Source organism: Geotrypetes seraphini, chromosome 9 (genome assembly GCF_902459505.1).
Source record: "Geotrypetes seraphini chromosome 9, aGeoSer1.1, whole genome shotgun sequence".
Taxonomy (NCBI): Eukaryota; Metazoa; Chordata; class Amphibia; order Gymnophiona; family Dermophiidae; genus Geotrypetes; species Geotrypetes seraphini.
Genome location: NC_047092.1, coordinates 157,305,754 through 157,320,171, shown reverse-complemented (window position 1 = coordinate 157,320,171; position 14,418 = coordinate 157,305,754). Strand labels below are relative to the sequence as shown.

General features: G+C 46.4%; 1 protein-coding gene across 7 annotated transcripts in view; it reads right to left on the bottom strand.

The window, feature by feature from the left end:
• TSC22D2 (TSC22 domain family member 2) overlaps positions 1-14,418 on the bottom strand; it is a 140,186-nt gene that overhangs the window by 93,209 nt on the left and 32,559 nt on the right. For 3 of the 7 annotated variants that reach the window (XR_004540622.1, XR_004540620.1, XR_004540621.1), the window contains exon 2: positions 4,390-4,549. The exons of 2 other annotated variants lie outside the window; for them this stretch is intronic. Coding sequence is in view for 2 of the 5 variants with exons in the window: in XM_033958177.1 (XP_033814068.1) it covers positions 4,441-4,549 (109 nt within the window). In the remaining 3 variants the exon portion in view is untranslated. The remainder of the gene's footprint in view (positions 1-4,389; positions 4,550-14,418) is intronic. 2 more of the 7 variants (XM_033958177.1, XM_033958178.1) reach the window with 1 other exon arrangement.

Genomic DNA, 14,418 nt, shown 5'->3' with positions numbered 1-14,418 from the left:
AGCCAAACACGGCCCAGGATTCCCCATCAGGACTCTCCCAGTGATCAGGTAATTGAGTTGGTGTGGAACACACCAGCCTTAACTCCCCAAACCACAATGGGATTATGAAAGCTAAAAAATCCTTTGAAGACAAAATGGATGACATTGTGCCAAAAATATTGGAACCATGTGCCCCAATGCCTTAGTAAATGGACTGACAACCAAGACGTGGACATCCCTAGATTTGTTTCCAGAATGGTTCAGCACAGGAGGGGCACATGGAAATGATCACTATCTCAGTTGCCAGCTCCCATAGGTCTTACTGCACCTGACAGCTGGCATGAACATAAGAAGTTGCCTCCGCTGAGGCAGACCAGAGGTCCATCTTGCCCAGCGGTCCACTCCCGCGGCGGCCCATCAGGCCTATTGCCTGAACAGTGGTCCAGACTAATTTTGTAACTTACCTCTAATCCTATCCCTATAACCTACCTCTACTCCTATCTGTACCCCTCAATCCCTTTGTCCTCCAGGTACCTATCCAAACCTTCTTTGAAGCCCTGTAGCGTGCTCCTGCTTATCACATCCTCCGGTAGCGCGTTCCATGCCTGATACTGCTGGGTTCACTCAGGCCAACCCCAGCCCAGGACTCTGGAAAGTCCACCATACCCCCTGTCAGCTTACATGGACATGCAATGCAAAAGCAACTTTATTTATTTTTTAAAATTAGCTTTATTCCCTAAGGCAGTGCTTCCCAACCCAGTCTTCAAAGCACGCTTAGCCAGTCTGGCAAAGACAGTACATGCAAATCTCTCTTAAACATACTCATTTGGGATATCCTGAAAAACCAGACTGGCTGGGTGTGCACAGACGACTAGGATGACCAGCACTGCCCTAAGGAAGATAATAAAGTTAAACCAGGCAAACAGATTTTGTTTACCTGGAGCTGCAAGGGAGCCTGGGGGAAAGCACCCAAGGTTGCAAGGGCAGTAAGTATGGGTGTGTGTGGTGGTGGTGTTGGGGGATATAAATGATAGAGACCCATACCCCTGTGCAGAGCCAAGCTCTATGCCTCACTTAGTGGTCACCATCACAAACGCATGCCTATAAGTCTACAGCACCTAAGGAAAAACCCAGTTTGAACTGCTGCTCCATCTTCTCATGTACCTCAGAGTCGAGACCCCCCCTCCCCCAGCTGCACAGGCATGTACAGTCCTCTTGGGAAATGCTGTGAGGGCCTCCACAATGAGTACTTCCAGTGAAAGGATATAAACTGTCCAACATCTTGGATTTACTGAGAGCCCAATATGGCATCTTTCCTTCCACTAGTAACATGCATAAGAGCACCTTATGGACTGGAAAATGATTGAGGTGCCCCTACCTTTTTTTCCTGCATCACAAACTGGGAAGCCCCTGAGCTGGGAGGAGAGTGCTCTGATATACTGTACATGTCATCTGCTCAAATAAGACAATTAGAGCTGTGCAAGAAAAAAAAAAAAAAAAAAAATTCAAGCACTAATAAGTCTAAAGTTAAAGAAACCCGTGTGTGGGGGAAAGGTATTCAGACTAAAACCCTTCCCCCAGGTTTGTATCCAGAAAAGCACTCTGACAAGACCACTGCTTCTGCCTAATTGCTCTGAACACTGCAGAACACTGAACACTCCATGAAGCAAAAATCATAACTTCCCAGTCACTTAAACCTCTTTCAAGGTTATGAGAAAAACAGCAAGAAACTCACACAGTCTGTGAAATGACACATGACAATATAGCTGGTTCAGAGGCCTACAGCCCTTCTGGGCCATCCAAAGCCTGGAATCTCAGCAATCTTCTCCTTCTCAATCTCAAACTTAGCTGTGTGTTATTTCCTACACCAGGAAATAAAGGCAAACCTAGCAAGCACAAGCCAAAATAGACCAATGTCTAAGAGCCCAATATCCAGTTCTATAACTGTATCGTGAACTCCTTCCTACATATGACTTGTTAAGATTAGGTATTATTATGTTAATGGAAAAACTAACTGCACTGCAGCATGATCAAGTAGACAAGTTTAAAACTAAATGACAGTTGATCCAGGAACAAAAGGAAACTAAAGTAGATACTGGGAAGAGGGAAGGCAGGCAGGGATATAAAACTTGCAGAGTTATGTTAAGCTCCAGTTTTGAAGGCAAATTTGTCCAAAGTGTTTATGAAAGATTGTAATATAAACCTAAATATGTATAGGACAAACTATTTGCTTTTTGAGTTGAAAAACAAAAAAGTCTTAATAAAATTTTAAATCCATATGAACAGAATTAATAGAAGTTAAATTAATAGAATACTTAGTTAGGCACAGGAAAACAAAGAAAAACAGAAGAGACATGCCTCCAAGAACTGTCCCATGTGTCACAATGCTCATTAGCTAAGAGTGGAACCGAATAAAAGATACTTTAGTGTAGAGGGGAAAGATGGGTCAAAGTTCAAGGGGAAAGGGGCCAAAAGGAAAAAAGTTCTAGTGGAACCTAGACAAGCACAATGGATTTGGGTGGATTATTAGGTCATTTGGAGCTGTCTGGATATGGCATCACCTGAGTTTGGTTAAGTACCACCTAGATAGCTGCATAACCAAGATACTAGCTGAAGAAGTCTTAAAAGAATGATTAGAAGATTGGCATTCTGTGAACAGAGCAAGCTAAAGAGATATCAATAAGCAAATGGGTATTGTGGCAAGACAATGAATAAAATGCTTGTGCTAGCTTAAGTACTTTAAAACAATCTCGTATGAAATAGGAAGCTGCTTTTCCAGGAGTGGGATGACAAATCTTGGCTTAACAAAGAAGTTTCACAGAGGCATTTTGAAGTCTTAATATGTGGTTTATGCCATTATAGATGGTATTGTACTTGAGCCATGAAACGATTAAGGCACGAATATACTGCTTGGGGGAGTAGACTAGAATGATGTTACAATCCCAATGCTGGAGTCTTGACACATGGCAATAGCTCTTGCATTTGACCCTGCTTTCTTATGCAGGTGAAAAAAGCAAAACAAATCTGTATGTTTGCAAAAAAACATCTTTCAATAAAACTTCACCCACTGAATCTGTGATGTGTTTCAACTACATTGAGGAATAATGTTTAGAAGACTGTCAATAGCAGGCATAGAATTGTCTAGATCTCTCAGGGACTTTGCAGTTTTATAGCTCTAGGAAAAAATTTGAACATGTTAGTGGTTGAATACCATGCCAAATATTCAGCTACCAAAAGACACACTGTTCAGTGGTCAACAAGATATATTTTTTTTTAACTGCAAGCTGGGCACCATTTGAACCCTGTGGCTCTCTTATCAGTCACTATGGGGAAAACAAAGGCTACCAGCTTAAAAAAGTCTTCAAAAGCATAAAGAAGAAGAAAAGAAAAAAAATCATGCTAAATTTCTCAACAAGGCTGGGGGCACGTGAAAATCAGAAATTTGAATACAGAGGGAGTACTGCAACTGAATAGCAAATGTTTTACTTTCCAGCATGGGAACATCCAACCCATCCTGCATAATGAGAGACTGAAAAGGCCTGCAAGGGACTGCGCATTTCAAGCTTTTCTAACCAAAGCTAGCATATATTCCATCTTTGGCACAGAGACATCAGTCACATGTGGATCTAATTTCATCCTCATTGTCCAAGGAAAAAAAAAAATGAAGCTACTCTATCAGGATTGCTCATTTTATAAAATGACATTTCTGCTTCATTTGTACTCAAATTACAAAAATTCCAACTGCTATAGTACATCATTCCAGAAGATCTCCGATTTTTAGATTTCTTCAGTCAATAACAATTCCAGGTATTAACCTTTGACCCACAGCATCAGGAACCAAGAGGTAAAATACTACTTAAAGTTGACGTCTTCCAGCTTTGGACTTGTCAGCGCTTTATGTAGCATATGAAATAAAATTTTCAGCTATGGCGACATTAAAAAAAATTTCTGGACAAGTACAAAAACATATCAATGAGACCCACCCATTGCTCAAGGGGTATATTCCAAATGCAAAATTACTTTTATAATTCAGAAGTCCTTGTCTTAGCAAATGAGAAAACTCACTGAATGATCATACAATTTTAGTAACTAAATGTCCAGAAAGTCAGGGTTCCAATTCTCTTGTAAGGCTATTACTATGGAAAATGGGAAACCTTATTCTTGTCCAGAAAGCACTCAAACTTATTTTTCCCCCACTATCAAGAATGATGTTACGGTAGAGTGGATATAGGATAGGAAACTATATGAACGTATCCATTCGGGAAGAATCCTTATCTGTGGCATTCGAGATGTGATTTAATGTTAAAAAAAAAAATCAGGTTGTTTCCCCGATAGCTGAACAGTTTATACTAGTCTAACAAAAAATTTCTGCTACAACATCTCTTGAACAGAGTGATTTATCAAACTCACCAATAGTTTGTTGGGTTTCTCATGATGAATTCAGAAAGCAAAGCAATATACCTAAGAGTTTATCCAACATGATGTTAAGAAGTTTCCTTGGGGGGATGAGATGGGGCACAGGATATTTCTTCCTTTTCTCCAAAGAGACCATAGTAAAGCATCAATATTCCTGTTGAGTTAAGCATGGGTATATCCATCAATGCTTTAAATAAAGCCAAATGGACCATGGATATCAGGACAATTAATGCTTCAAGGAATACATAGAGGCAGGCAATGCAGGAAGGCTGCAAGGTCAACAAGAAAGTTTGCCACACCACAGATAAGATTCTTAAAAGTAAATTTATTCTGAAGTAAACTTTGTGGCCATGTTTCACCCTCAAGCTGCATCAGGGGTAAAACATCATACTTAAAAACCCCAAAACCCCACAAACCATACCACTGAAGGGATTAAATTTGGCATTTATGTAATTTAATATGAATAACTATAAAGAAAGCTTAAACATTAATGAATTAGTGTTTGAAGCATATCTATACCTCAAGTCAAAACCAAAAATATTTGGCTGAGAAAGGATTAGACCATGTATCATGAGTAGTATGTTTATATTTAACTATCATCAATTGTTTGATAGCTCTTCAATTTACTTTTAAGCTAATTTGAACCAAAATTATATTTTTATTTGCTACTGGAGATATTATCGATTTTGATCATATGTATAATAGACGTACAGATTACTGGAATAATCAATATGGAGACCTTTTACTAAGCTATGGTAAAATTTGCAGTTACCTCAACTTAAATTTTGGACTCTATCCTGCGACAGTTTCAAATTTAACTGAATTGTTTTTGGGGCAGGGATAATATTTTCTATTGAACCTGCTCCTGGTTAATATGGAAGCATTTAGTGCCTCCTATTTAGGAAGTGGTAAATGGTTCTAAGTTAACTCCACATTAAGTGCAGTGTGTTAACTGATTTAATAATTTCAATATGTACAAAATTGCTTAATCCTTAACAAGGTCCAAAGTGGTTTACAATAAAGTCAAACGTGTAAAACAGTATAGTAAATAAATATACTATGTGCCAAGTGCAAGCACCTTCCATGTCCACCCCCACAACCCACACCATACCTCCTGACACAAAAAGAGCAACACATTGTTTACCATGCAAGTAACTGCTAAATTATTGCAAAATGCTTAATGTGGTTTAGTAAAAGGGTCCATATGAGTGTCAATTTTAGGTTATAACATTTACTTGTAGTGTAATTCTAGATTATCTTCATTCTGGGAAAGATAAATTAATGGAATGTGTGTTTCCTTGGTGTCTATCTACACTGTTCTGTACAAGTAGGTGTTAATTCCTCCCACCAGAAGATGGGAGACAAAAAGGGAAAAAAATACAGAGTTCTACCAGTGACATCACCAGTATTAATGGTGGTGCCCCCTGAAATGGTCTGGCATTTTCTCTACCTCAGCAAATAGGAGGTCATGCTATGTGATGTTCCTGGTCCCTAGCCTAGCTCCCTACAAAGTAGGGTGTGGCCATGGCCTAAAAGGGCTGCTCCCAGGTTATCCAGTCTCTAGATCGTACCTGGTTGAGCGTTGAACTTGGCTCTGCTACCCCGAGTTGTATTCCCATAGCATCTTTTGGATAAGGTTAGTGGCTGAGTCTCATCACCCTCCACCATCCCCCTCTCCCCCCCCCCCCCCTTGCCTGGTCACACTATTTGAGATAATCGCCCCTGGGCTTCTTTTTAATAAAAACACCTATCTTAGTTGGCTTGTCTGGTTCATTTTTTTCCTTTTTCTGGGGAAAAGTCTATGCTGAAAAAAAAGATGTGTTGCACCTAAGAGAACTGGGGGAGGAATTCAAAGATAATAGAGTCCCAGGCCCATGCTTCTCTAGTGGGAGGGCAGGCCTGCATGCATCAGTTAAATGGCCAGGTATGTCTGCCAGCAGACACTGCAATACTGTTCTGTTGGCTTTTACATAAATATCTGCCAGTTGTGTCTGTCCCTCCTGTGTTGGGCCATTTAAATCTTCAGAGATGGCCCCAGTGGTGTGGGGAGAAGGGGAGATACAAGGTTCTTGCCTCCTTCCATGGCCTCAGGACCCATGGTCTCAATGTGCTTTGTGGGAATGGTGGCCATTTTGACCCAGGCTGTTTCTTCTGTTGCACTGGGTATGCATGTGGGGGTTGTCTTTCCTTCTCACTCGCCTGGGCCCCCTCTTCCAAGGGGGGCCCAGGGATTTTCTGGCTTCAGAGCTTGAACCAGATAAAACAAGCCCTGCAAGAGATAGCTGGACCCTCAACGAGCAATGATGCTCTTACAGTCCCAAAGGCCCCCCTTGTGGGGGCCCAAGCATTGCTAAAGGGGGATTTGGGTTGTGGGTCTCTTGTTCAGCAGGACTTGGTAGAGAGCTTCAGAGGTAAAGGCATGTCTGAAAGGGCTAGGGTCATAGGTCTAGCCAGTGGTTCTCAATTCTGTCCTGGGGGGACCCCCAGCCAGCTGAATTTTCAGGATATCCCTAATGAATATGTATGAGACATTTGCATGCCTGTCTCATCCATTATATACAAATCTCACATGCATATTCATTAGGGATATCTTGTAAACCTGACTGACTAGGGGTCCCCCAGGACAGGGTTGAGAACCACTGGCTAGGCCTTAGCCTCATTCCTAGTTAACAGCTTGTCTAGGCCCAGAGCTCCCTTCCTAGAAGATAACTGGCTTGGGATGAAAGAGGAAGAAGTTTCCATCTTTGAGAATGAGTCCCCTGTGATTCTAAAGAGCCTGAAAAGGCTGTCAAGTCATTCCCACACTATAAGGCCTTACATGAGATGGTTCTTGAAAAGCATGAGGCTCCAGAGGTAGTGCTGAGAGGGGAAGCTTTAACCCCTACTTTAGGAAGACCTGGAGCAGTTAAAGGCTGAGAGGTAGGGTTACCAGAATTCCTCTTTTAAAAAAAATGAGGACATGTGGCCCTGCCCTGTTCCTCCCCCATATGAACCTCGTGTCTCCTTCCCCGAGCTCCAGGCTACATCTAGAGGGCCGCCGCACATCCGTGTATGTGCAGAGGCTCTCTGGACACAGCCTCCAGCTCAGGGCCTTCAAAAACTGGGACAAACCACTGACAAATATCTTCCTACTTGGGGTCATGACACCAATAACGCGTCACGACATTCATTCCTATCAGAACACAAGGCTTTGGTCATTTGTGCAGAAAGAACACAGATAAACCCTATGCTAATACAGGACTACAAACCAAAAGTCCTAATATATACACAAACAAAACCCTAATATATCACTCTGCATGCAGTACAACACCAGAGAAACAGAAAGAAATGCAATTCTTCCTGAACAGTGCAAAATATAGAAGCAGATGTAAATTCTGAAAATAAAATCACTTTTCCTACCTTTGTTCACTCCCTCTTTTTCCCTCTCCTATGATCTGACATCAGTCTTCCCCTTTCCCCCTCCTATGGTCTGGGATCTTTATCCTCTCCTTTCCATAGTCTGGCATCACTCTCCCTTCCTTTCCCTCCTCCCCCTTTCTGGTCTGGAATCTAGTCTGGTCTTGCCTTTCCCTTTCCCTGCCTTAGTCCCTGCTTTCTTTCCCTGGTCCAACACCTCTCTCTTTTCCCCAACCCCCCTTCCCTATTCAGTGGTCCAACATATCTCTCCTTCCACTTGAGCCACCACATCTACTCTGCTAGGTTACAAAGGGAGAGGTATGGCCAGTAAGAAAAAGGAGGTATTGATGCTGCTGTATAAGACTCTGGTGAGATCTCATTAAGAATATTATGTGCAATTCTGGAGACCGCACCTTCAAAAAGATTCAAACAGGATGGAGTTGGTTCTGAAGAAGGCAAATAGTCAGTGGCCTTCATCATAAGGTGTATGGTGAAAGACTTAAAAGATCTCAATATGTATACTTTGGAGGAAAGGCGGGAAATATGATAAAGAGATGTTTAAATACCTATGTGGCATAAATGAGCATGAGGTGAGTCTTTTTCATTTGAAAGGCAGCTCCAGAATGAGAGGGCTTAAGATGAAGTTAAGAGGCGATAGGCTAGGAAGTAATCTAAGGAAATACATTTTTATGGAAAGGGTGGTGGAAGCAATGTTACTTACCGTAACAGTTGTTATCCAGGGACAGCAGGCAGCTATTCTCACTAGTGGGTGATGTCATCCAACAGAGCCCCGATACGGACATCTTGCAAGCATGTCTTGCTTGAAGAAACTCAGAAGTTTCGAGATGCCCGCACCGCGCATGCGCCAGTGCCTTCCCGCCCGATGTACCGGGCGTGTCTCCTCAGTTCAGGTAGCTAGCCTGAGAAGCCAACCCAGGGGAGGTGGGTGGGACGTGAGAATAGCTGCCTGCTGTCCCTGGATAACAACTGTTACGGTAAGTAACATTGCTTTATCCCAGGACAAGCAGGCAGGTATTCTCACTAGTGGGTGACCTCCAAGCTAACCCCAATGGGATGGTGGGAGAGTTGGCAACTTAAGAGAATAAATTTTGTAACACTGTTTGGCCAAACTGTCCATCCCGTCTGGAGAAAGTATCCAGACAATAATGAGAGGTGAAGGTATGAACCGAGGACCAAGTGGCAGCCTTACAAATCTCCTCAATCGGTGTCGATCTGAGGAAGGCTACAGAGGCTGCCATTGCTCTGACCTTATGGGCTGTGACCTTACGGGGAAGGGATAATCCAGCCTGGGCATAGCAGGAAGAGATACAAGCCGCCATCCAGTTAGAGATGGTGCGCTTCGATACAGGTCGTCCCAACTTGTTTGGATCAAAGGAGACGAAAAGTTGAGGAGCAGTTCTGTGTGGCTTTGTGCGTTCCAAGTAGAAAGCTAGAGCACGTTTACAGTCCAGAGTGTGCAAAGCAGATTCCCCAGGATGAGAATGAGGCTTTGGAAAGAACACTGGAAGCACGATGGATTGATTGATGTGAAATTCGGAGACCACTTTAGGTAAGAATTTCGGATGAGTACGAAGGACCACCTTATCATGATGGAATACAGTGAACGGTGGATCCGCCACTAGGGCCTGAAGCTCACTGACCCGACGAGCTGACGTGAGGGCCACCAGAAAAACCACCTTCCAGGTGAGATACTTAAGTGGAGCCGTGTTGAGAGGTTCAAACGGAGGCTTCATAAGATGAGACAGGACAACATTGAGATCCCAAACCACAGGAGGAGGTTTGACATGAAAAAGTCCTTTCATAAATTTGGAAACCACAGGATGAGCAGACAAAGGTTTCCCCTGTAGAGGCTGATGGAAAGCCGCAATAGCACTCAGGTGGACTCGTATAGAGGTAGACTTGAGACCAGACTGGGACAGGTGTAGAAGATAGTCCAATACAGAAGATAGGGAAGCTCGCTGAGGTTCCGTAGCATTGGAAATACACCAGGAAGAGAATCTAGTCCATTTTTGGGAATAGCATTGTCGAGTAGCAGGCTTCCTGGAAGCCTCCAAGACCTCCCTCACTGCTTGAGAGAACTGGTGCGGAGTTATGTTGAAAGGAACCAAGCTGTCAGGTGGAGAGACTGCAGGTTGGGATGAAGCAGTGAACCTTGATGTTGAGTAAGTAGTGAAGGAAACACTGGAAGAAGTACTGGCTCCCTGCTGCACAGTTGAAGTAGAAGGGAGTACCAAGGTTGTCTGGGCCACCGAGGAGCAATCAGAATCATGGTGGCATGGTCTGATCTCAACTTGACCAGAGTCTTCTGGATGAGAGGAAAGGGAGGAAACGCATATAGGAAGCAATTCCCCCACTCCAGTAGAAAGGCGTCTGCCTCGAGGCGGAGAGGAGTGTAGATCCTGGAGCAAAACTGAGGCAGTTTGAAGTTGTGGGGGGCTGCAAAGAGGTCTATCTGAGGCGTTCCCCACTGAGCGAAGATCTGATGAAGGGGTTTGGAATGGAGCGTCCATTCGTGAGGCTGGAGAAGACGACTCAAGTTGTCTGCTAAGACGTTGTCTTTCCCCTGAATGTAGACAGCTCTGAGGAAGGTGTTGTGGCGAACCGCCCAATCCCAGACCCGAAGAGCTTCCTGACAAAGAGGGGCCGAGCCCGTGCCCCCTTGTTTGTTGACATAATACATGGCGACCTGATTGTCTTTGCGAATAAGGACCACCATGTCGTGAAGCAGATGTTGAAAAGCTTGGAGAGCATTGAAGATGGCCCTGAGCTCCAGAAGATTGATTTGATGGAGTCGTTCCGCAGTGGTCCAGAACCCTTGAGTTCGTAGACCATCCAGATGGGCCCCCCAGGCATAGTTCGATGAATCGGTCGTGAGAACTTTCTGGTGGGGAAGAGAGTGAAACAGCAAACCTCTGGATAGATTCGAAGAGGTCATCCACCAGAGAAGAGACTGCCGTAGAGCAGGAGTGACGACAATGTGACGGGACAACGGGTCGGACACCTGAGTCCACTGAGATGCCAGGGTCCATTGAGGAATTCTGAGATGTAGTCTGGCAAAAGGCGTCACATGAACTGTAGAGGCCATGTGGCCCAAGAGGACCATCATGTGTCTCGCCGAGATGGACGGGCGAGAGGACACCGACTGGCAGAGTAGAAGGAGAGCATCCATGCGTTGAGGAGGAAGGAATGCTCGAAGTTGAATGGTATCCAGAATAGCCCCGATAAAGGGGAGAGACTGGGTGGGCTGAAGATGTGATTTGGGGAAGTTGATCTCGAAGCCCAGACTCTGCAGAAAAGAAATTGTAGTCAAGGTCGCCGAAATGACCTCTGGAGCCGACGGTGCCTTGATGAGCCAGTCGTCGAGGTATGGAAACACCTGGAGACCCATGTTCCGGAGTGCAGCGGCCACCACCACCAGACACTTCGTGAAGACTCTGGGAGACGAGGAAAGGCCGAATGGAAGTACTCGATACTGCAGATGGAGATGTCCCACCCGAAATCTGAGAAACTTGCGGGAGGCCGGATGTATCGGGATGTGAGTGTAGGCCTCCTTGAGATCCAGAGAGCATAACCAATCGTTCTGCTCGAGTAAGGGGTAGAGAGAAGCAAGGGTCAGCATGCGGAACCGCTCCTTGACCAAAAACTTGTTGAGGACTCGAAGGTCCAAAATGGGACGCAGATCGCCCGTCTTCTTCGGAACCAAGAAGTACCGGGAGTAGAACCCCTGGTTTTGCTGATCTACGGGCACTGGCTCGACGGCTCGAAGCCGAAGCAGAGCCTGCGCCTCCTGTAGAAGAAGAGCGGTCTGCGTCGAGTTGGAAGGATACTCTCTTGGCGGGTGGTCCGGGGGGACCCGTTGGAAATGAAGAGAGTATCCCTCTCTTACGATGGTAAGGACCCAGAGGTCCGTGGTGATCGTCTCCCATCGATGACAAAAATGGTGGAGACGACCCCCGATGGGAAAAACGGGAGGAGACAGAACGAAGTCGGTTATGCTCCCTGGAAGAGAGTCAAAAAGGCTGAGTAGCCTTGGGTGCAGCCGGCATCTGAGGCTTCTGTTGAGTCTTCTGTGGAGGCTGCCTCTTCGCAGGCTGTCTCGCCAGGGGAGCCTGCCTCGGTTGATAACGCCTCTGATAGATTTGAGGCGGTCTAGAGGGACGAGACTGCTGAGGCTTAGGCTTAGGACGCAGAATAGACTGAAAAGACTTCTCGTGGTCCGAAAGCTTTTTAGTAACAGTCTCGATAGACTCATCGAACAGATCCGCTCCCGCACAAGGCACATTAGCCAGTCCGTCTTGGAGGTTCGGATCCATATCAATAGTGCGAAGCCAGGCCAGGCGACGCATGGCGACTGAACAGGCCGCAGCCCGTGCCGAGAGCTCGAAGGCATCGTAGGAGGATTGCATCAGCTGCAGCCGCAACTGGGACAGGGTCGCCACCACCTCCTCAAACTGGAAACGAGCCTGAGCATCGATGAAAGGGATGAACTTGCGGAGTACCGGCAAGAAGAAATCCAAATATGACGAGAAGAAAAAATTGTAATTGAGCACTCGAGTCGCCATCATCGAGTTTTGGTATACACGTCTACCAAACTTGTCCATCGTTCTCCCCTCCCTGCCCGGAGGCACCGAAGCGTAGACCTGGGAAGGGTGAGAACGCTTGAGAGAAGACTCGACCAGAAGGGACTGATGAGAAAGTTGAGCCCCCTCAAACCCCTTGTGGTGAACGATGCGGTATCGAGCATCCAGCTTACTGGGAACCGCAGAGATAGAATACGGTGTCTCAAAACAGCGCATGAAAGTTTGGTCCAGCAATTTATGCAAAGGAAGCCGAAGAGTCTCCGCTGGAGGGTGAGGCAAATGCATAGTATCCAAATACTCTTTAGAATATTTAGACCCAGTGTCCAAAGTCACATCCAAGTCATCCGCCATCTGTCGGAGAAAAGATGAGAAAGACAATTGGTCTGCCAAGGCCGGTCGTCGAGATGGACTAGACGAAGTGGAAGCCTCCGGGTCCAGGGAGAGCTGAGACCGGCATGGAGAGTAGGAGGTAGATGGTTCCTCATACTCTGGTCCCTCCGGCTGGGATGCATCTGACGATGAGTATCCCAAACGCTGCATTTTTTTCTGCGGAGACACCTCGGAATGGCGTGAGGAGTGTCGAGATGAGTGTCGAGATCGATGCCCCTCCTGGTGACGGGATGGGGAGCGAGATCTTCCGTGCATCGCACGATCCCCCGAAGCCTCTAAGGAATGGATGGGGCTCGATGCGGTGGACCGCAGAGGTGGCAAGGAAGCGGACTCACGCAGCGCCACCCAAGTCTGGTAAGGAGTGCGGAAGAACTCTTCTTGCGATGTAGTATGCCCAGGACTCCGATTATCAGGGGCTGCCCCAGCACCCTGTTGGCGTGGAGGTGTGATGGGCTCTAAAGGTGGCATATCAGGAAGGGAAGCCCTTCTGGAGGATTCCGCCGCCCTCCGCCGATCCCCCTCGTCGAGCAGCGAGATCGAACGGCGAGGAGGAGGGGGAGGGGGCGGACCGCCCCCTGAAACCGGTGCCCGGACTTCACCCTGGATGTTGGCGATAAGCCGGGGCCCCATAGTCTGCATAAGCTGTACAAACTCAGCTTCTAGCAGGGACCGAAGCGAAGCCGATAAGGAGGGATCCGCACCGAAAGGGGGTCCTCCTGCACGGTCTTCGCGTTCCTTCGTGGCCAAGTGCTTCTGCTTGTTAGCTTTGGGCACTTTGATGACCACGGGAGGGACAGTGGAAGGCGGTACCTGAACCGAGGAGACGGAGGCAGGCGCCGCAGCTGAACTTGAAGCCGTAGCCGGTGTAAACGATGCTGGCTTCACGATGCTGGATGCGGGAGTCGTCGATGCAGGTTTCGAGCGGACCGGCGAAACCTCAGCAGACGTAGAAACAGACAGATCCTTGGCAGTCTCCATCTTGAACATCGACTCCCAAAGCAAGCAACGCCTCTTAAATGAGCGCGCAGTGAGCGTGGAACAAGGCCGGCACGATTTCGGAATATGTTCCGGACCAAGACACTGCAGGCAGCGTCGATGCGGGTCCGTTAACGAAATCGCACGCTGGCACTTGCTGCACTTTTTAAAACCGGTGATTGGCCGGGACATAGGCCGGAAAATCGACGCTGCAAGGTCGAAAGCGGTAGGCCGCAGCCACGAGGCCGGCCCGGCCGAACCGCCGGACGAAATAATTTTAACTTTTTTTTTTTAAAAAGAAAGTAAAAATGAAAGAAATTCAAAGAAATAAACTAAAACGCGGGTAAAGAAGGCAAAGAAAAACTGAAATTCAGTCAGCGCAGAATGAAGATAACTTCTCAGCTCCGCGGAAAGAAAAGAACTGAGGAGACACGCCCGGTACATCGGGCGGGAAGGCACTGGCGCATGCGCGGTGCGGGCATCTCGAAACTTCTGAGTTTCTTCAAGCAAGACATGCTTGCAAGATGTCCGTAGCGGGGCTCTGTCGGATGACATCACCCACTAGTGAGAATACCTGCCTGCTTGTCCTGGGATAATGTGTGGTATAATCTCCCAGTAGAGGTGGTAGAGACTGTCTGAATTCAAGAAACCGTGGAACAGG